The sequence below is a fragment of the Coregonus clupeaformis genome, unplaced genomic scaffold, assembly GCF_020615455.1.
Source record: "Coregonus clupeaformis isolate EN_2021a unplaced genomic scaffold, ASM2061545v1 scaf0112, whole genome shotgun sequence".
NCBI lineage: Eukaryota > Metazoa > Chordata > Actinopteri > Salmoniformes > Salmonidae > Coregonus > Coregonus clupeaformis.
Genome location: NW_025533567.1, coordinates 535,001 through 557,500, shown reverse-complemented (window position 1 = coordinate 557,500; position 22,500 = coordinate 535,001). Strand labels below are relative to the sequence as shown.

The 22,500-nt window shown below is 46.8% G+C and overlaps 1 protein-coding gene across 1 annotated transcript in view; it reads left to right on the top strand.

Annotated features, from left to right (window-relative positions):
- The window catches only part of LOC121568634 (SH3 and multiple ankyrin repeat domains protein 1-like), a 39,558-nt gene that overhangs the window by 2,039 nt on the left and 15,019 nt on the right, over positions 1-22,500 (top strand). The window contains 13 exon segments of the mRNA XM_045213477.1: positions 4,882-5,085; positions 5,666-5,737; positions 6,272-6,380; positions 7,096-7,250; positions 7,413-7,580; positions 10,352-10,468; positions 10,586-10,663; positions 10,969-11,035; positions 11,322-11,494; positions 13,685-13,800; positions 14,197-14,453; positions 14,956-15,069; positions 15,563-15,638. Coding sequence (XP_045069412.1) covers positions 4,882-5,085; positions 5,666-5,737; positions 6,272-6,380; positions 7,096-7,250; positions 7,413-7,580; positions 10,352-10,468; positions 10,586-10,663; positions 10,969-11,035; positions 11,322-11,494; positions 13,685-13,800; positions 14,197-14,453; positions 14,956-15,069; positions 15,563-15,638 — 1,706 coding nt within the window.

Below are 22,500 nucleotides of genomic sequence, written 5' to 3'. Positions count from 1 at the left end.
TGTGTATACTGATTGTAACTGCATTCTGTGGTTCTCCTGTTCCTTGTGTGTGTGTGTGCGTGTGCATGCGTGTGTGTGTGTGTGGTATAGTGTGTCTGTATCTCCAGTATTAATAGTTCACAGCCACCTATTTATTCCAACAAACTTACAGTACATCACATTTTAATTTGTGCAAGATGGATATCTGGAAACAAACAGTGAGAAGCATGCTGGCGAATCGGCCACCCAAGATCCTTTCTCCGTGTCTTATGGAAGGAACATGTATTTTAACATGATCAAAGATAACCAATACTTCAGTTAGTGCTGACACTTTGTGGTCAGTGACACCACATGACTTCTAGCTGTATCTGAGGAGTAGGACAATATCCTGTCCTCTATTTCTCCTCTCTCCTGTCCTGACCTCCCTTCATCTCATATTGTCCTTCCCTCCTTTTCTCTTTCACACCTTCCCCACCTTCCCCACCTCCCTTTTTCCCATTTCTCTCTCTCTTCTTCTCTCCCTCTTGGTTCCTCTCTCCCCCTCTCTCTCTCTCTTCTCCTCTCTCTCTCCTATCTCCTTCTCTCCTGTGCAGTGGGGTAATATGGCTGTATAATCCCAGTGCATTAGGCCTGTTCTACATGTCAGCTAATTCGCCCTCAATAAACAGTAATTGCTGGTTAATTGTATTTTAATGAGATCAGGGAGAGACGGGCAGCAGCTTATAAACACAAATGTTATGTATTGAGGATTTCCACAACTGGCTAAGGAGCGCCCACATACTCCCTGATATATATATATATACCTACACGTACAGTATATAGTACATCTATACACAGTCATCTTACCTGCTGTATAAACATAGTAACATACCATTCCATTGACATGCATTTAGAGTAGACCAACAACTGTAAGCCTTGTAAGGGCCTTCTCAGTGCTCAGCAAGAGGTGGAGGGGCCAAGATAAGAGAGGCAGAGACAGATGTTTTATTTTATTTTTCATTTAACCTTTATTGAACTAGACAAGTCAGTTAAGAACAAATTCTTATTTACAATGACGGCCTACACCGGCCAAACCCGGAAGACGCTGGGCCAATTGTGCGCCGCCCTATGGGACTCCCAATCACGGCCGGATTGTGATACAGCCTGGAATCGAACCAGGGTCTGTAGTGACGCCTCTAGCACTGAGAGGGTAGAAGAGAGGGGTGGATATGACGGGATGGAGGGAAGAGATTAACATTAAATAAGGAGGGAGGGAGGGAAACACAGGGCTGAAAGGAATGTGGAAAGGAGGACTGTGTGACTGTGAGGTAGCTAGATAGGGGGAACATAGAAAATAGATGGGAAAGAGGTAGTAAGAGAGACAGAGAGAGGCAGAAGGAGAAAGGGAGAGAGAAGGACAGAAACAGAGTGGGGGGGGGGGGGCTATTTCCCCATAGTTCTCATCAATGGCTGCTAATCCCCCTGCAGAAAAGGGCCAGAGGGTAGGAGAGAGAGAGACAGAGAGAGAGAGAGAGAGAGAGAGAGAGAGAGAGAGAGAGAGAGAGAGAGAGAGAGAGAGAGAGAGAGAGAGAGAGAGAGAGAGAGAGAGAGAGAGAGAGAAGGAAGGAAGGAAGGAAGGAAGGAAGGAAGGAAGGAAGGAAGGAAGGAAGGAAGGAAGGAAGGAAGGAAGGAAGGAAGGAAGGAAGGAAGGAAGGAAGGAAGGAAGGAGGCCTACACTATCTTCTGCAGAGATAATGAATGACAGCACAGATACAGGAAGATGGAGAAAGAGACAATGAGTGAGTGAGTGAGTGAGTGAATGAGTGAGTGAGAGGGGGCGGGGGTGAGTGAGTGAGTGAGTGAGTGAGTGAGAGGGGACGGGGGTGAGTGAGTGAGTGAGTGAGTGAGTGAGTGAGTGAGTGAGTGAGAGGGTGTGAAATCCCCCCCCTCCGTCCAAAATATTTTAAGAAAGTTGAAGCCCATTTACTGCATTTCTATACAATTTAAAAACTCTGAAATGCTATTTGGAGAACAGCAAAAACAAGCAAAAATGACCCCAGCCATTATCACATGAGTTGTTCTATGCAATACAATTAGCCGCATTAATTCACATTAATTCAGCACCGGGATTAAAAACATACAGAGGGATCTGTTAGCAGAAAAAGTATTTTATTAGCAAAAGGTAAACAGATTTACAGTTTTTTGTTGTAGTAATTTCCTGCAATTCTACACATTTTGCCTTATGCCATGTTAATATGATATCTGAGTGAGTGTGACTAACAAAACCAATGGGGGCCTCCTGGAGGTCAGGGCCCCTGGGAATGTGCCCTGTGTGCCCGGTCGGTAATTCAGCCATGATTACTACAAGTTTAGATAGCTGGCTAGACTAAGTAGAATAATTTACCAATCTAAATTTTTTTAACTGATATGGACTAATTGAGTGACTGTGAGTGAGTGACATATAGGAAGGAAAACTGCTGATGCACAACCAAGTTTAGAAATTGCACCTTGTGTATTCTACTATTCTAATTCTCAAGTAAGTTGAGACCCCGACTGAGTTCCTAATTTAAATAAAAAATCGAATTCTTAAAAATTACAACGGTCCGGACCTCGGTGTCTTCATATGTAGCTATGGCCCTGATTGCAATATGAGTGTGAAAGAGAGACGTGACAGTCAATATGGACTGTTATCACTTATTGGTCTGTAAACTGCCTCAACCTACAGCTAGTTGTTAGTCTATAATACATAATCAATAACAGTAAGAGTCAGAACCAGTCAGACTCAGAAGCAAAGATGGTCTTCATCTCTGTCAGAAGTCAATAAAGAGCTAGTCTGGAGTGGAGGGCTAATGAGAGAGATCAATGAGTCATATCGACCAATTAGAATCAGTAGGTATATGGACCAATCAGGTTGCTTGTTCAGTGGTCCCCCCGTTCCACTTCTTCCACCTGCTTTGGTGTTGAACAGAACCTCTCCTATCTTAAACAAATGTGCTAATGCCCCTAACTTTAACTGCAGAATTACAGTCATTATACAAAGAGTATCATTACTGTGCTTTATAATCATTTAAACAATAATTATGGTGATTATGGGAATATTCTTCATGCATTATGCTGTATTGATAAGCTTTCTTCTCCTTCTCTATGAGCTAAGATTATATTTAGCTTGCATTCTGTTTGTCTATGTGTGTATCTTTTGATGGGACTGAGTGTTAATGTCACGTTCGTACATAGACGTGTCAGACCAAGGCGCAGCGTGATATACGTACATGTTTTTTAAACCAAATAAATACACGACAAAACAATAAACCAACGACACGTGACGTCCAAGGTAGCGCACACACAACATACCTTACACGGAACAAGATCCCACAACTCAATAGTGCCAATAGGCTGCCTAAGTATGGTCCCCAATCAGAGACAACGAGCGACAGCTGCCTCTGATTGGGAACCACACCGGCCAACATAGAACTAAACATACTAGATCCCACATAGAAAATACTACATAACAAAGAATATACACACCCTGACTCAACATATACGAGTCCCCTGAGTCAGGGCGTGACAGTTAATGCTAGTGTGTGATTGAGTATACGCATTGGTGCAGTATGTCAGCATGTGTGTAAAAAACTATCTATTGCATGCTGACACGCCCACTCATCCTCTCTCTTTTACTCTCCCTTTCAATGTCTCTCTTTCTCCATCTCTCTCTCTTTCTCTCTCACTCCCTCCCTCTCTACTTCTCTCCCTCTCTCTCCCTCTCTCATACATAAACCCTTTCCTCCCCCTGACTCCACCTCTCTCGTTCTCCAACTCACTGTAAAACACACACACACAGGCACAGGCACTCTCTCACTCTATCCCATAGTTCCCCATCTCCAAGGGAACACAGGGATATCTCTATGGCAACAAGGAGCTTGCTCCACTAATGAACTGGTTGCCATAGTGATTCGGTTGACTGTGTGCAAACCCAGAGAATGAATAAAAGAGAGGGTGAGAGACATTTTACACCTTTGCACAGTATTCCATGCTCACTCTCTCTCTCACACACACACACACACACACACACACACACACACACACACACACATAGCGAGGCAGACAGACAGACAGACAGACAGACAGACAGACAGACAGACAGACAGAGTGAGAGACACAGTCAGTGAGGGAGAGATTAAGACAGAAAGAGAGAGTTAAATAGGTTAGTGAGATGTATTGAGGCGTGGAGCGTACATCCATGCATGCAGAAGCAGAAAGCTAGAGATCCAGCTGCTCTCCTGAAGGACCAATCACACAGCTGCTTCAAGGTCAGGGGAATGGCCTGCTCTACCTCAGCCTCAGCCCAGACTCACACCAGAGAAAGAGAGAGAAAGAGAGGAAGACTGTTTGATTCATGATCTATAGAAACAGATGTGGATCTGTCCATATAAGGACGTTAAGGACCTTTTCTCTCCTATGCTAACTGTGCCCACATGATACAACACAATCAAACATTCCATTCATCTCACCATACAGGAGCTCACTTGTCAGATTAGACAGTACAACCAGCCATTCATATATCCTTACTGTATAAAGCCACAGACATCACTGGTCCCTGTGGTGGACTCGCAATGTCTCCCCCTAGTGGTTCAGAATGGGAATAACAGCAGTACTGCAGCGAGGAGGGGTTCTACACTTCTGACAGACACACTAATACTGCACTGACTCATTTACCCTTCACCAAGTCTGGACTGTTAAGCTGCTGACAGTTTTCTACTTTACAGTTCAATGCTTTCCCTTTCCTCTCTTTTCTTCTTTAGTGTTTTCATCTAAACCCCAACTACTACCCCCCTCTCTCTCCTCTCTCTCCCCCCCTCTATCTCTTCTCTATAAGCACCATCATTGAACCCCCTCTCTCCCTCTCTCTCGCCATCTCCTCTGCAGAAGTGTTTGCGGTTCAACCCGGATGCGACCGTGTGGAAGGCCAAGCAGCAGGTGCTGTGTTCTCTGACCGATTCGTTGCGGGACGTGTTGAACTACGGCCTGTTCCAACCAGCCACCGACGGCCATGACGCCAAGTTCCTGGAGGAGGAGAAGATGCTGCGAGAGTACCCACAATCCTTTGAGAAGGGTGTACCATATCTGGAGGTATATACAGCCTGGATGTAAGGTTACTCTGTAAGATTACTCTAAGGTTACTCTCATTCTGTGGGTTATACTGTAAGGTTACTCTCTGTGGGTTACTCTGTGGGCTACTCTCACTCTGTGGGTGGAAACTGTAATGTAAACCTGTACTATTTCTTTATTTTTGTATTTTTTCATTGAGAGAGGAGGAGGAAGAGGAGGAGGAGGGAAGTTATGGGTAAACTAGATAAAGCATCAGTTTGCAATACATCTGCAGGCTCCATCATGTGGATCTAGGCCAAAAGCTGAGAGAATTGAGGACAAAAGGCCTTCCAGTCAGGATTAACTCTCTCTCTCTCTCTCTTTCTCTCTCTCTCTCTCTCTCTCTCTCTCTCTCTCTCTCTCTCTCTCTCTCTCTCTCTCTCTCTCTCTCTCTCTCTCTCTCTCTCTCTCTCTCTCTCTCTCTCTCTCTCTCTCTCTCTCTCTCTCTCTCTCTCTCTCTCTCTCTCTCTCTCTCTCTCTCTCTCTCTCTCTCTCTCTCACTCTCTCACTCTCTCACTCTCTCACTCTCTCACTCTCTCACTCTCTCTCTCTTTCTCTCTAGTTTCGCTACAAGACCAGAGTGTACAAACAGACCAATCTAGATGAGAAACAGCTGGCTAAACTGCACACTAAGGTACTGGCTGCCTGTTTCAAAGGGTGTGGCACAATGTGAATTGTGGGTGTAAGTGTGTGTATGCATGCATGCATTGGTGCAATATGAAGGTGTATGTGTTGGCGGGAGTGTGTGTATGTGTGTGCATACTTATGCATGTGTGTGTGGGTGTGTACACTCCTTGTGTGTCTGTGTATGTGTGTGAGTGCGACTGAGTCTGTCTGCAGTTACTGGCCCTTGGGGCAGTGCTCCACTGTTAGCTGTGCTGTGCTGTTTGTGGCAGACAACTCCAGTACCAGTGTGTCTACTCTGCTCTCTGTGTAATGCAGCGCGGCACACTCTTAGAAAAAAGGCTTCCAAATGGTTTGTCGGTTGTCCCCATAGGAGAACCCTTTTTGGTTCCAGGTAGAACCCTTGAACCGAAAAGGGTTCTTCAAAGGATTATCCTATTGGGACAGCCAAATAACACTTTTAGGTTCTAGCACCTTTATTTCTAAGAGTGCAGTCCCCTCATCTCTCTCTCTCTCTCTCTCTATGCCCTCATGCCTCTCACAGGCCAGTCTGAAGAAGTTCATGGACTACATCCAAAGTGGCTCTGTGGACAAGATGGCCAAGTTCTTGGACAAAGGGCTTGACCCCAACTACCAGGACCCTGACACGGGAGGTGAGATGCTGTCAGATGCTGTCCGCTGCCAGGGTGACCTGTGACCTCTCCTCCTCAGTCAGTTAGCACCAATCAGCCATTTAGTCCATCTGTCTGTCTGTCTATTTAGTCCCTGATACCTTGACCCCCTAAGAAAACCTTCTTAGTGACTCATAACATTTGTGGGGCATATGGGCACTGTATATTTAGAATCCTAGAGATCATGTCCAAACCCTTCAGCCATACAACCTGTTATCTGGCTAGCAAACTGTCCATATCCAAGTTGAATTAGCTAACGGCCAAGATAACTGTGGGAGCTATGGCTAATGGTTGTCCTCTGTAACCTCGACCTGAAAACCCCCAACGCTCTCTCCAACTCTAAAACTCACTTACCCAAAGCTCTATCTATCTAACACTTTATTAAAGATGATTATAGTAAGCAAAGTAGACAGTTAGTTTGAGTCTCATTTAAGAGCCAGATAATATAGTGAGGTGGGAGATGGGCAGCTACTGTTAACAGTTTTGGGTGTGCTGCAACAGTCCTCTCACACAACAGAGCCTGCTATCACCGGGAGTGTGACATGCACTTCCACCTGCCAACACAGGGGGGCAGCAGAGAGCTCAACATCTGCCGCTATTAGATAAGCGATACCATACTACTAGACTAGAGTGACATGATGCTGGGATGTCTGATTAAATATATGAGCCCCTCCGTCTCTCTCTCTCTCCTCTGTAGAAACCCCCCTGACATTGGCGGTGCAGTGTGAGCCGGGGGGAGGGGAGGCCATACGGGTGCTGGTGCTGGGAGGGGCTCATCTTGACTTCAGGGCCAAGGATGGACTCACACCACTACACAAGGCTGTCCGCAGCCACGGCCACACAGCCCTACTGGTAAACTCACACACACCTCCTTACACTCACATCTATGGATTAAAGGTGCATGTATGGACCCCACTGTATATAGTGTCTTGTATTGAGATACAGTCAAGATGGTCTTATAATGATATAAGTGATATATATATATTTTTGTGTCTACCTGGTGTGTCCCTATAGACGTTGCTGTCTCTGGGTGCATCTCCGGACTATAAGGACCGGCGGGGGCTGACCCCGCTCTACCACACTGTGCTGACAGGGGGCGACACCTCCTGCTGTGAGACCCTGCTCCACCACCGTGCCAAGCTGGCCGTCAGGGATGAGAACGGCTGGGATGAGACACACCAGGTAGGTGTAGGTGTAGGTGTAGGTGTAGGTGTAGGTGGAGGTGGAGGTGTAGGTGTGGAGGTGGAGGTGGAGGTGGAGGTGGAGGTGTAGTGTGGAGGTGGAGGGAGGTGGAGGTGTGGAGGTGGAGGTGGAGGGAGGTGGAGGTGGAGGTGTAGGTGGAGGTGTAGTGTGGAGGTGGAGGTGGAGGGAGGTGGAGGTGGAGGTGTGTGTGTGTTTCTGTGGGTTTTAGTGTTCAAGTGACCATGTTTGACTGTGTTTGTGTGAATATAGGTTTGTGTGTGTGTGTGTTAATGTCAGTGTGTTAATGTCATCTCTATTTCTATGTTAACCATTCATGTCATGGTTCGCCTCCCTCACCTTAATGTTAGTGTCTCTCCTGCTACTCACCCCACTGTACCTTCCAACCCATGATGAGGCCCGTCTCTCACCCCACTGTACCCCTCTAACCCATGATGAGACCCGTCTCTCACCCCCCTGTACCTTCCAACCCATGATGAGACCCGTCTCTCACCCCACTGTACCTTCCAACCCATGATGAGGCCCGTCTCTCACCCCCGTACCCTCTAACCCATGATGAGGCCCGTCTCTCACCCCCGTACCCTCTAACCCATGATGAGACCCGTCTCTCACCCCCGTACCCTCCAACCCATGATGAGACCTATCTCTCACCCCCGTACCCTCTAACCCATGATGAGACCTATCTCTCACCCCCGTACCCTCCAACCCATGATGAGGCCCGTCTCTCACCCCACCCCCGTACCCTCTAACCCATGATGAGGCCCGTCTCTCACCCCCGTACCCTCCAACCCATGATGAGACCTATCTCTCACCCCCGTACCCTCTAACCCATGATGAGGCCTATCTCTCACCCCCGTACCCTCTAACCCATGATGAGACCTATCTCTCACCCCCGTACCCTCCAACCCATGATGAGACCTATCTCTCACCCCCGTACCCTCCAACCCATGATGAGGCCCGTCTCTCATCCCCGTACCCTCTAACCCATGATGAGACCCGTCTCTCACCCCCCTGTACCTTCCAACCCATGATGAGGCCCGTCTCTCACCCCCCTGTACCCTCTAACCCATGATGAGGCCTATCTCTCACCCCCGTACCCTCCAACCCATGATGAGACCTATCTCTCACCCCCGTACCCTCTAACCCATGATGAGGCCTATCTCTCACCCCCGTACCCTCTAACCCATGATGAGACCTATCTCTCACCCCCGTACCCTCTAACCCATGATGAGGCCTATCTCTCACCCCCCGTACCCTCCAACCCATGATGAGACCTATCTCTCACCCCGTACCCTCCAACCCATGATGAGGCCTATCTCTCACCCCCGTACCCTCTAACCCATGATGAGACCTATCTCTCACCCCCGTACCCTCCAACCCATGATGAGGCCTATCTCTCACCCCCGTACCCTCCAACCCATGATGAGACCTATCTCTCACCCCCGTACCCTCCAACCCATGATGAGGCCCGTCTCTCACCCCCGTACCCTCTAACCCATGATGAGGCCTATCTCTCACCCCCGTACCCTCCAACCCATGATGAGACCTATCTCTCACCCCCGTACCCTCCAACCCATGATGAGGCCCGTCTCTCACCCCCGTACCCTCTAACCCATGATGAGACCCGTCTCTCACCCCCCTGTACCTTCCAACCCATGATGAGACCCGTCTCTCACCCCCCCGTACCCTCCAACCCATGATGAGGCCCGTCTCTCACCCCCGTACCCTCTAACCCATGATGAGGCCCGTCTCTCACCCCCGTACCCTCTAACCCATGATGAGGCCCGTCTCTCACCCCCGTACCCTCTAACCCATGATGAGGCCCGTCTCTCACCCCACCCCCGTACCCTCTAACCCATGATGAGGCCCATCTCTCACCCCCGTACCCTCTAACCCATGATGAGGCCCGTCTCTCACCCCCGTACCCTCCAACCCATGATGAGGCCTATCTCTCATCCCCGTACCCTCTAACCCATGATGAGGCCCGTCTCTCATCCTCCTCTCACTCCATAGCTCAGGTATGAAGAGGACAGCAGATAGAACCCTGGAGACACACAGGTACTGTACTAACTTCCCCTCCATTTCAACATTCTCTCCATCCTTTCATCATTATGTCTGTGTGTATTTGTGCTGTTGTCGTTGTGCCACCTATGTGTGTATCTATGTGTGTATCTATGTGTGTATCTGTGTGTATCTATGTGTGTATCTGTGTGTATCTATGTGTGTATCTGTGTGTATCTATGTGTGTATCTGTGTATGAGTGGCTCTGTAAGTGTGTATTCTCGCTGTTTTCTGATGTGTGTGTTGTTCCTTTTTCGCTTTCTCTCTCACCTTGGAGGTATCTTTATGACAATTTATAACCCCCCTCTTTTTCTGTCTGTACTTCTCGCCTCCTCCCTCTCTCCCCTCTTTTTATACTCCTCCATGTTTCCACTCCTTATTTCCTTGATCTCTATCTTTCATCATCTCCCTCTTCATTCATTTCTCTTTTCTTTACCACTGATCACCTGTCATCCCCCTCTCCTCTCTCTCTCTCCCATCGATCTCTCTCTCTCTCCCATCTCTCTCTCTCTCTCTCTCTCTCTCTCTCTCTCCCCCCACCCCTCTCTCTCTTTCTCTCACTCTCTCTCATTCCCCCCCCATCTCTCTCTCTCTATCTCTCCCCACCTTTCTCGCACTCTCTCCCCCCACCTCTCTCTCTCCCCACCTCTATCTCTCTCTCCCTCTCTGTGCTCACTCTTCTCTGATCCCAGGCCTGTCAGAATGGCAACGCCCAGCATCTGGAGCACCTTCTTTTTTACGGGGCAGACTCCACTTCCCAGAATGCCTCAGGAAACACTGCTTTGCACATTTGTGCTTTATACAACAAGGTAGTGATCTCTAGTAGTGTCACAATCAAACATAAAATAAAGATGATTTTGTAGTTTTGTAATCCAGCATTACAGTTATTTGCTGCTAATTGATTGACATGTATTTTGTCCATACAGGACAGCTGTGCACGAATTCTACTATACAGGGGAGCCAATAAGGACACAAAGAATAACAGTGGGCAGAACCCATTTCAGGTGATTATACAATACATGGCCTGGCTAATGGAATGATGTATTTGTATGTACGTTGCTTGCATGGGGTTGTGTGTGATGAAGTTACTAAAGCAGAAAATGCTATTGGATGAGATGGGCCAGTGTTAGTGATATTGTTCTGTGATGTGTACTAGGGTCCAAGGTGGGATAATTCTGCCTGACCCCTTAAGCTGGGTTCTCATACTCTGTCATCCCTACAAAAGGCCAGTTGAGACAAGGAATATGTGCATACCGTGTGGAGGGTGCTGTGAGAACTGTCCCTTACACCGCTAGCATGTGTGTTTCAGGTGGCTGTCATGTCCGGCCATTTTGAGCTAGGAGAGATTATCAAAAACCACCGGGACACAAATGTAGGTACGTACTGATCTGTGGTTGTGTTTAGGAGTTTATGCACTATGGACGTATATGAGAGTATGTGAGAATGGTTGTACATTCACATGTTTCTTAAAAAAAACATGCATACACATATAATATTTATTTCATTATTGTGTATGTGTGCCAATCAAACTGTGATATTTCCTGTCATGAATGAGTGCTACAAGGGAACAAAAATAGACCAATCAAACCTTGACTTGACCCATCCTGACTAGTTTATACCTCTCTCTCTTTCTTGCTCTCTCTCCTTCTCACACTCTCTCAGTACCTTTTCTTGAGTCTCCCAAATACGCCCCTCAGAGGCGAGAGAGTGCGCCGCGGACCCTGGCACTGCCCCACCCTCACCCCTTCCTGCGTGCCAACAGTGATAACAGTATGAACCTGCCTGACTGGATGGCACTGCCCAACGCACCAGGCTCCAACATTGTGTCTGTACAGGTAGAGGAAGGAGTCTAGCACCTGGACACTTAGTCTGGGAGAACTATTGTACTGTTTCACATCATGTATCATGTAATGTAGCTATGTAGTACATCACCAATATACTGTAGTACATCACCAATATACTGTAGTACATCACCAATATACTGTAGTACATCACCAATATACTGTGGTACATCACCAATATACTGTGGTACATCACCAATATACTGTGGTACATCACCAATATACTGTGGTACATCACCAATATATTTAAGAACATCACCAATACATTTAAAAAGTAATTTTTTTTAGTCATTTAGCAGACGCTCTTATCCAGAGCGACTTACAGTTAGTGAGTGCATACATTTTCATACTGGCCCCCCGTGGGAAACGAACCCACAACCCTGGCGTTGCAAGTGCCATGCTCTACCAACTGAGCTACAGGGGACAATACACTGTAGTACATCACCAATATACTGTAGTACATCACCAATATACTGTAGTACATTTTTACATTGACATTTTAGTCATTTAGCAGATGCTCTTATCCAGAGCGACTTACAGTTGCAAGGACAGAGAAGAGCTTGGACTGGGCTGAGCGGGAACTGCACTCCCGTAGGGATGGCCAAGAGACCTGAGGTGGCAGAACGGAGTGCTCGGGTTGGTGTGTAGGGTTTGAGCATAGCCTGAAGGTAGGGAGTAGCAGTTCCTCTTGCTGTTCCGTAGGCAAGCACCATGGTCTTGTAGTGGATGCGAGCTTCGACTGGATGCCAGTGGAGTGTGTGGAGGAGCGGGGTGCCGTGGGAGAACTTGGGAAAGTTGAAATCCAGGCAGGCTGCAGCGTTCTGGATAAGTTGCAGGGGTTTGATGGCACAAGCGGGGAGCCAAGCCAACTCAGAGTTGCAGTAGTCCAGACGTGAGAGGACAAGTGCCTGGATTAGGACCTGTGCCGCTTCCTGTGTAAGGTCGGGTCGTACTCTACGGATGTTGTAGAGCATGAACCTGCAGGAGCGAGTCACTGCTTTGATGTTTGCAGAGAATGACAGGGTGTTGTCCAGGGTCACGCCAAGGTTCTTTGCACTCTGGTAGGGCGACACTGTGGAGTTGTCAACCGTGATGGAGAGCGTGCAGGCCTTCCCTGGGAGGAAGAGCAGCTTCGCCTTGTCGAGGTTAAGCCTGAAGTGGTGGGCCGACATCTAAGTTGAGATATCTGCCAGGCACGCAGAAAAGCGTGTCATCACCTGGGTGTCAGAAGGAGGGAAGGAGAAAAGTAGTTGAGTGTCATCTGCATAGCAATGATAGGAGAGACCATGTGAGGATATGACGGAGCTGAGTCACTTGGTGTATAGAGAGAAGAGGAGAGGGCCTAGAACCGAGCCCTGGGGTACACCTGTAGTGAGAGTGCGTGGTGCAGACACAGATCCTCTCCACGTCACCTGGTAGGAGCGACCTGCCAGGTAGGATGCAATCCAAGAGTGTGCAGAGCCTGAGACGCTCAACCCTGAGAGGGTGGAGAGGATGATCTGATGGTTCACGGTGTCGATGGCAGCGGATAGATCTAGGAGGATGAGAACAGAGGAGAGAGAGTCAGCTTTGGCAGTGCGGAGAGCCTCCGTGACACAGAAAAGAGCACTCTCGGTTGAGTGACCCATCTTGAAGCCTAACTGGTTAGGATCAAGAATATTGTTCTGAGAGAGATAACGAGAGAGTTGATCAGACACAGCACGCTCAAATGTTTTGTAAAGAAAAGGAAAGAAGGGATGCAGGTCTATAGTTTTTGACGTCAGATGAGTCGAGTGTTTGTTTCTTGAGGAGAGGAGCGACTCGGGCCATTTTGAAGTCTGAAGGGACGCAGCCAGTGTTACATCACCAATATACTGTAGTACATCTCCAATATACTGTAGTACATCATCAGTAAACTGTTGTACAGACCATTGAACCAGTGTTGCCCCTTCATCTCTTTGTCTCTCTGTCTCTCTGTCTCTCTGTCTCTCTGTCTCTCTGTCTCTCTCTCTCTCTCTCTCTCTCTCTCTCTCTCTCTCTCTCTCTCTCTCTCTCTCTCTCTCTCTCTCTCTCTCTCTCTCTCTCTCTCTCTCTCTCTCTCTCTCTCTCTCTCTCTCTCTCTCTCTCTCTCTCTCTCTCTCTCTCTCTCTCTCTCTCTCTCTCTCTCTCTCTCTCTCTCTCTCTCTCTCTCTCTCTCTCTCTCAGGGCTATAAGCATTCAGGTACCCTGCGTAGCTCCAGTAGTCCCCGTGGGGCGCGGACTCGCTCCCCGTCCCGAGGGAGAGCAGGGGATAAGGAGGACAGGAGTCGGCAGAGTCGGAGGCAGGGAGGAGGAGGAGGGGGAGGAGGAGGAGGAGGAGTGGGAGGAGGAGGAGGAGGAGCAGGAGGGTAGGACTGACTATGGTTCAGATAGAACCGTTGATGCAAAGGACAAGGGCCATAGCTCCATTAGAGCATGCTATCTCTTTATCTACAGCAGTGTCAGTTGTCACTTTGCATGTCCCTCTCTGCTGTGACTCTAACAATGCACCCAATCCAAACTTGGAATCTGCATTAATAATTTGCACACAAATCTCCCATTAATGAATGGTTTTCACAGAAGTCCAAGTTAGCCATGCGGACCTCAAGTTAGGATCGGACCTACTGTGTATGAGGGTTGTGTATAGTATAAGCCTTGTTCGAGCCAGAACGGCCCATAGGGCAGGATACTATCACCTGTTTCTGTAGCGTGAAGGCGGGCACTCTAACCACAAGGCCACTGAGTTGGTTGTGTACTGTAATGTATGTGCTGTGTGCTGAACGCTGCCCCCCTCTGGCCAGGGCGGGGTCTGTCAGCAGCAGTGCGGTTACGGCAGCAGGGGGCCAGCGGAGGCGTCTCTACAGCGCCGTCCCAGGACGTGTGTTTGTGGCCACGCGCTCCCACTCCGCCCAGGGAGACAGGGAGATCAGTATCAGCAAGGGAGACAAAGTCAAAGGTGTGTGTGTTTAGTGTGTCTGTGTCAGGGAATGGGTGTGTGACTGTCTGGCTGGATGTTTTTTTCATGTGAATTCAAAGTGTTTGTTAGCCTGGGTGCCAGCCTGATACATTTTGCTCAGGAGATGAAATGTTGATGCTGGTACCAAGGCTAGGTCTCTGTCTGCTGATGTGAGTGGTGTATGTATGAGTCTGTCTACTGGATGTAGTCTACCTGTCTTAATGAGAGTATAAGGTCCTTGTATGTTTTTGTCTTCAATGTCTGCAGGTATGAATATGTGTGTGTTTGTGAGTGAGTCTAAGGTGTTTCCAGGTATGTATGTCTTGGTGAGTATGTAGAGAGGTTTGCATGTCTGTTTGTGTGTGTTTACATTCCTCTGTGTGTGTTTACATGTTGTGGCTATTTCCTTGTCCTTGTTTGTGCCTATATGTTGTTTCGTGTATACTGACTGTGTGAGGTAATGGCTCTGACGCGCGACACTCTTTCCTGTCCCCCCATGCAGTGCTGAGTGTGGGCGAGAGAGGGTTCTGGGAGGGCACGGTTAAGGGACGGACCGGCTGGTTCCCCTCAGACTGCGTAGAGGAAGTGGCAGTCCGTAGCCAGGACAACCGCTCAGGTGAGTCCCTGACCACACACCTGCAGACACACACAGCGTGCCTCTCTCTCTCTCCCCTCTCATTGGTCAGAAAAACACACACACTTACACACACAGCAGCGCTGGCTGCTACACACAGACACACAGGCATAAAAACAACACATTTAGCAGGAGGTCTACAGTTAGGTAGGAACACTGGGGAAATACCACTCTAGACTCTCAGAGTGGTTAGAGAAGCAGAAGCGAGGTGTGGGTTGACAGGGAAGGAAGGTGCTACAGTAGTAGTAGTGGTGTCTGCCCACCACTAAGGCCTTAGGCTGCTGTGATAAACACAGCTATTGACTGTCTGGGAGTCTACAGCTGGTTTGACTGTGTCTGGAGACTCAATAGAGAGAAGCTTACTGTAGAGGTTTAGGCTGTAGTCTAACAGGATCTAGTGACTGTAGTGATAGTGTTGGTCAGTGTTGCAGGCAGGCAGCCATCATGCTGATAACACTGTGGTTGTGTGTTTTAGAGAGCCGCAGTGAGAAAGCCAAGAGACTGTTCCGCCATTACACCGTGGGCTCCTACGACAGCTTCGACGCTCCCAGGTAAGGATGGGGCTACTTTCTCTTTCTCTACACAGTATCATACTCAGAGATCTACCTGGAAGTCATTGGATTGAGTGATCTTGGCCTGGATATGCTTGGGGTATGTTGGAGTGAGTTGGGTAGCTGTAAGATGGGCTTTGGTAGAGTGATCTACAGTGCTGTGTTGGGTTTGACTATGGGTAATATACTGTATATTAACCTGAACTGTGTTGTCTGTGTGGAAGTGATCCACTGGACTATGATTGGGTGATCTACTCTACGATGGATTGTGATTGGGTGATCTACTGTAACATGGAGCGTGATTGGGTGATCTACTGTAAGATGGATTGTGATTGGGTGATCTACTGTAACATGGAGTGTGATTGGGTGATCTACTGTAAGATGGATTGTGATTGGGTGATACAGTGAGGGAAAAAAGTATTTGATCCCCTGCTGATTTTGTACGTTTGCCCATTGACAAAGAAATTATCAGTCTATAATTTTAATGGTAGGTTTATTTGAACAGTGAGAGACAGAATAACAACAAAAAAATTGTATAAATTGATTTGCATTTTAATGAGGGAAATAAGTATTTGACCCCTCTGCAAAACATGACTTAGTACTTGGTGGCAAAACCCTTGTTGGCAATCACATAGGTCAGATGTTTCTTGTAGTTGGCCACCAGGTTTGCACACAACTCAGGAGGGATTTTGTCCCACTCCTCTTTGCAGATCTTCTCCAAGTCATTAAGGTTTCGAGGCTGACGTTTGGCAACTCGAACCTTCAGCTCCCTCCACAGATGTTCTATGGGATTAAGGTCTGGAGACTGGCTAGGCCACTCCAGGACCTTAATGTGCTTCTTCTTGAGTCACTCCTTTGTTGCCTTGGCCGTGTGTTTTGGGTCATTGTCATGCTGGAATACCCATCCACGACCCATTTTCAATGCCCTGGCTGAGGGAAGGAGGTTCTCACCCAAGATTTGACGGTACATGGCCCCGTCCATCGTCCCTTTGATGCGGTGAAGTTGTCCTGTCCACTTAGCAGAAAAACACCCCCAAAGCATAATGTTTCCACCTCCATGTTTGACAGTGGGGATGGTGTTCTTGGGGTCATAGGCAGCATTCCTCCTCCTCCAAACACGGTGAGTTGAGTTGATGCCAAAGAGCTCCATTTTGGTCTCATCTGACCACAACACTTTCACCCAGTTCTCCTCTGAATCATTCAGATGTTCATTGGCAAACTTCAGACGGCCCTGTATATGTGCTTTCTTGAGCAGGGGGACCTTGCGGGCGCTGCAGGATTTCAGTCCTTCACGGCGTAGTGTGTTACCAATTGTTTTCTTGGTGACTATGGTCCCAGCTGCCTTGAGATCATTGACAAGATCCTCCCGTGTAGTTCTGGGCTGATTCCTCACCGTTCTCATGATCATTGCAACTCCACGAGGTGAGATCTTGCATGGAGCCCCTGGCCGAGAGTGTGCTCCTAATCTCAGCTCGTTACCTGTATAAAAGACACCTGGGAGCCAGAAATCTTTCTGATTGAGAGGGGGTCAAATACTTATTTCCCTCATTAAAATGCAAATCAATTTATAACATTTTTGACATGCGTTTTTCTGGATTTTTTTGTTGTTATTCTGTTTCTCACTGTTCAAATAAACCTACCATTAAAATTATAGACTGATCATTTCTTTGTCAGTGGGCAAACCTACAAAATCAGCAGGGGATCAAATACTTTTCCCCTCCCTGTAACTGTGATGTAAGCTGGGCTGGAATTGGTCTCTTATAAGTTGGACTGTGTTGGGGACTATCTGCTACTCAATGTTGGGCTGTCTACCTGAAGTTACATACAGTACTGGTCTGATATGCTGGGCTGTCTAGCTGAAGTTCCATACAGTACTGGTCTGATATCTGAACTCCTGTAGACTGTCATCTCTGTGTCCTCTACTGATGTGCAGGTTGACTATGTTGTTGTTGTTGTTGTTGTTGTTGACTTCCAGATTGCTGCATTGACACTTTGGAGTGTAACTCTGAAAAATGTATGCACTCACTAACTGTAAGTCGCTCTGGATAAGAGCGTCTGCTAAATGACTAAAATGTAAATGTAATTAACACCTAGTAATGTAATGTCATTCTCTTTAATGTCATGTTTTTGTGTGGTGGCTCAGAGAGGCTCTGTTATGAGGCAAACCAACTTAAGGGTCCTAGACTTGGACAGGATAAAGAGAGAATTATTTATAAAGAAATAAACACATTATAAATCACATGTATTATTTACACACAATCCTTCTCCCCTGCCCGCTCGCTATTACAGACAACACACACACAAACACAATGCGCACACCACAAAAGCATTCATTATTTACATCATTTCATTTAGACTTACGTGCTCAACCAAGCGACGGACACCTAAATGGAAACTCACACATACGTTTATACACACACATCACGGATATTTAAACAAATGTACTCATATGATATAAAACTCCAGGTTGTTTGGTCAGTCTGTGGCTGGCTGGCTGCTCACTGCTAACTCACTGCTAACCTACCTTCGTACAAGTCTGTTTTTATCAGAGCCCTAGTGTGGATCCATCTCACCTATTCCCCTGATTTTTTCCACTCCTCTATATTTGGCTTTGTCACCCCTTCCATCTCTCTTTCTCTCTATCGCTCCCTTTATTTTTATTCAGCACCGTTTTACTCACCCCCTGTACTTTTTAATTTTCTCTCTATCACCCTCTCTCCCCTGTGGTGTCTCCATCTGGAGGACAGACAGTGAAGGGCACTCTAGAGGGAGAGAGGGAGAGAGGGAGCGAGGGATGAACAGAGCAAGAAAGGAGGTGAAGAGAAGGAGAGATTCTACAGTATGTAGAAATAGACAAAGAAGAAGAGAAAATAGATAGAGAAAACAGGAAATAGACATAAATGAACAACCCCCCTTCCTCTCCCACTTTCTCCTCCTCACCTTTCATTCCGCTTTTAGATGTTTTTATATTGACAGTAAAAGATCTTGTACACCTCCTAGCCTGTCTAATGAAGCAGGCTTTTACTGCTCTGACTAGCTGTGACAGTTTAACAAGGCTCGGTCGAGATAGCAGTCAGCTAAATGAATGGCTTAAATTGATATTGTGGCACAGCGATTACATAAACAAGGAGTAGAGGAAGAGGAGAAGATGATCAGGGAGAGATATTGTCCCTCTATACCCTTTCACCCCTGGCGTCCATCTTTATCACTCCATTCCTCCTTTCTCCTTATTTGTTCTTATCCTCCCTTCTTTACTCCTTTACTTGTCTCATCCTTCCTTCCTTCCTTCCTTCCTTCCTTCCTTCCTTCCTTCCTTCCTTCCTTCCTTCCTTCCTTCCTTCCTTCCTTCCTTCCTTCCTTCCTTCCTTCCTTCCTTCCTTCCTTCCTTCCTTCCTTCCTTCCTTCCTTCCTTCCTTCCTTCCTTCCTTCCTTCCTTCCTTCCTTCCTTCCTTCCTTCCTTGTTCTCTTCTTCCATCCATACAAGCCTCCCTCCTCTGTGCTCCTTCTCTCCCTGTGTCTCAGAGCCCATGGCAGTGAACTCCCCTAGTAGCACACATGACAACTTTTCTGGGGCAGCGGTCTGTGAAATAGGGACAAGGAAGCACACACACATTCTAGAGAAGAGGGTATTATTGCCCTCTATCACAAGAGGTGCATTCAAATCACATTCTGGTGCACATTGTACATGTTTTACATTATAAGGGAACACTCATGCACACATTCACTCATACACACATGATCACACTCATGAGTCACACACACTAACAGAAACACACATGACCACATAAACATGAGTCACACATACTAACATGACCAAACACCTGCCAACATTCACTCTCTTGCCCCCTCCCCCTTGTACTCTCTCTCTCTCTCTCTCTCTCTCTCTCTCTCTCTCTCTCTCTCTCTCTCTCTCTCTCCCTCCTCTCCCTCTCTCTCTCTCTCTCTCTCTCTCCCTCCCTCTCCCTCTCTCACACACACGCGCGGCCATACACTAAATTCACAGCGGTATAGCTTAACATGCAGAGAGAGAAACAAAAAGAGAGGGAGGGAAGGAGAGAGAGGAGAAGAACAGCAAGAGGCAGTGAAGGCAGAAAGGCACCAGAGAGAGGTAGGGGGAGAGAGAGGGGGAGATTGAGCGAGAGGCAGGGAGGCAGAGAGGGAGGGAGTGAAAGGCGACAGAAGACAACATCGACGTACATCGAACGAAGCACTGACAGAGATGATGTGAGTGCCTTTTTAAAGAGAATCTCTCTCGCTCTAATTCTCTCTCTTCCTTTGCTGCTCATCCCCAGCTGAATCTCTTCTTCTTCCTGTCTGTCTTGATGCATCTCCTTCCTCTCGTTTCCCTCCCTCGCTCTCCTCTTTTCATTCATGCGCTCTGCTTTGTTTACAGACAATGTGAGAGAGGAAAGAGGGGGAGAGGGGAGGGGACTGTGTGCATGTGTGTGTGTTGATTAAAGGCCATGGGGTAGTTAAGAGTGATTTAAGGGCATGTAGGGTCACTGAAGTAGAGAGGATGAAAGAGGTGGTAGGACAAAACAAGTGCAGAGATGACAAATGGGGAAATGGTAGAGACGTGAGATGGGAGGAAGACAGGTTGACAGGTGGTGAAAAGAGATGGGAATGAAGAGATAAAAACATGTGGAAAAAGAGAGAGAGAATATAGAATTCAGGTGTTGTCCATATTTGGTTTATTAAAGGTGCAATGTGCCGAGATCGCTCTGCCATTTCCTGGTTGCTAAAATTCAAATAGTTCGCCTAATTTCAGTTAATGTGACAAAACAAGCAGTGCATTGTGTAGAGAATCATTGTACCATCTAAACCGCTGTGAAATAGATTTTAAATAACCAAAAATATTGTACTTTCAGCTGCTTGTGTACAAAACCGAAAGTAAAAGACACTAAAAAAGAAACTTAAGAACGGGAAGCATACAACTAGCGCACATAGAACACATCTACACGTTTCTTAGACTTGCTTTCAATGAGAATGACAGATCAATAGCTCACATTTCTATGTGAATTTGAATCTGAGAATAATTTGATAATAGATATCTAAATACATGAATCATCTATCATAATGATCATAAATAGTCTGTATGCATATACAGTGGGGGAAAAAAGTATTTAGTCAGCCACCAATTGTGCAAGTTCTCCCACTTAAAAAGATGAGAGAGGCCTGTAATTTTCATCATAGGTACACGTCAACTATGACAGACAAATTGAGAATTTTTTTTCCAGAAAATCACATTGTAGGATTTTTTATGAATTTATTTGCAAATTATGGTGGAAAATAAGTATTTGGTCACCTACAAACAAGCAAGATTTCTGGCTCTCACAGACCTGTAACTTCTTCTTTAAGAGGCTCCTCTGTCCTCCACTCGTTACCTGTATTAATGGCACCTGTTTGAACTTGTTATCAGTATAAAAGACACCTGTCCACAACCTCAAACAGTCACACTCCAAACTCCACTATGGCCAAGACCAAAGAGCTGTCAAAGGACACCAGAAACAAAATTGTAGACCTGTACCAGGCTGGGAAGACTGAATCTGCAATAGGTAAGCAGCTTGGTTTGAAGAAATCAACTGTGGGAGCAATTATTAGGAAATGGAAGACATACAAGACCACTGATAATCTCCCTCGATCTGTGGCTCCACGCAAGATCTCACCCCGTGGGGTCAAAATGATCACAAGAACGGTGAGCAAAAATCCCAGAACCACACGGGGGGACCTAGTGAATGACCTGCAGAGAGCTGGGACCAAAGTAACAAAGCCTACCATCAGTAACACACTACGCCGCCAGGGACTCAAATCCTGCAGTGCCAGACATGTCCCCCTACTTAAGCCAGTACATGTCCAGGCCCGTCTGAAGTTTGCTAGAGTGCATTTGGATGATCCAGAAGAGGATTGGGAGAATGTCATATGGTCAGATGAAACCAAAATATAACTTTTTGGTAAAAACTAAACTCGTCGTGTTTGGAGGACAAAGAATGCTGAGTTGCATCCAAAGAACACCTTACCTACTGTGAAGCATGGGGGTGGAAACATCATGCTTTGGGGCTGTTTTTCTGCAAAGGGACCAGGACGACTGATCCGGGTAAAGGAAAGAATGAATGGGGCAATGTATCGTGAGATTTTGAGTGAAAACCTCCTTCCATCAGCAAGGGCATTGAAGATGAAACGTGGCTGGGTCTTTCAGCATGACAATGATCCCAAACACACCGCCCGGGCAACGAAGGAGTGGCTTCGTAAGAAGCATTTCAAGGTCCTGGAGTGGCCTAGCCAGTCTCCAGATCTCAACCCCATAGAAAATCTTTGGAGGGAGTTGAAAGTCTGTGTTGCCCAGCGACAGCCCCAAAACATCACTGCTCTAGAGGAGATCTGCATGGAGGAATGGGCCAAAATACCAGCAACAGTGTGTGAAAACCTTGTGAAGACTTACAGAAAACGTTTGACCTGTGTCATTGCCAACAAAGGGTATATAACAAAGTATTGAGAAACTTTTGTTATTGACCAAATACTTATTTTCCACCATAATTTGCAAATACATTCATTAAAAATCCTACAATGTGATTTTCTGGATTTTTTTTTCTCATTTTGTCTGTCATAGTTGACGTGTACCTATGATGAATATTACAGGCCTCTCTCATCTTTTTAAGTGGGAGAACTTGCACAGTTGGTGGCTGACTAAATACTTTTTTTCCCCACTGTATGAGTTGTGAAAACATTGTGATTGTGATGACAGGATGCAAGCCTCAGCAGTTCAGAACAACAGTCAGTGCATTATACAGTATCTCCCTATCTGGAGTGAATTACGGTAAGGGAGAGGAGTCAAACAGAACATGGCCTTAACTCATCCAAAATG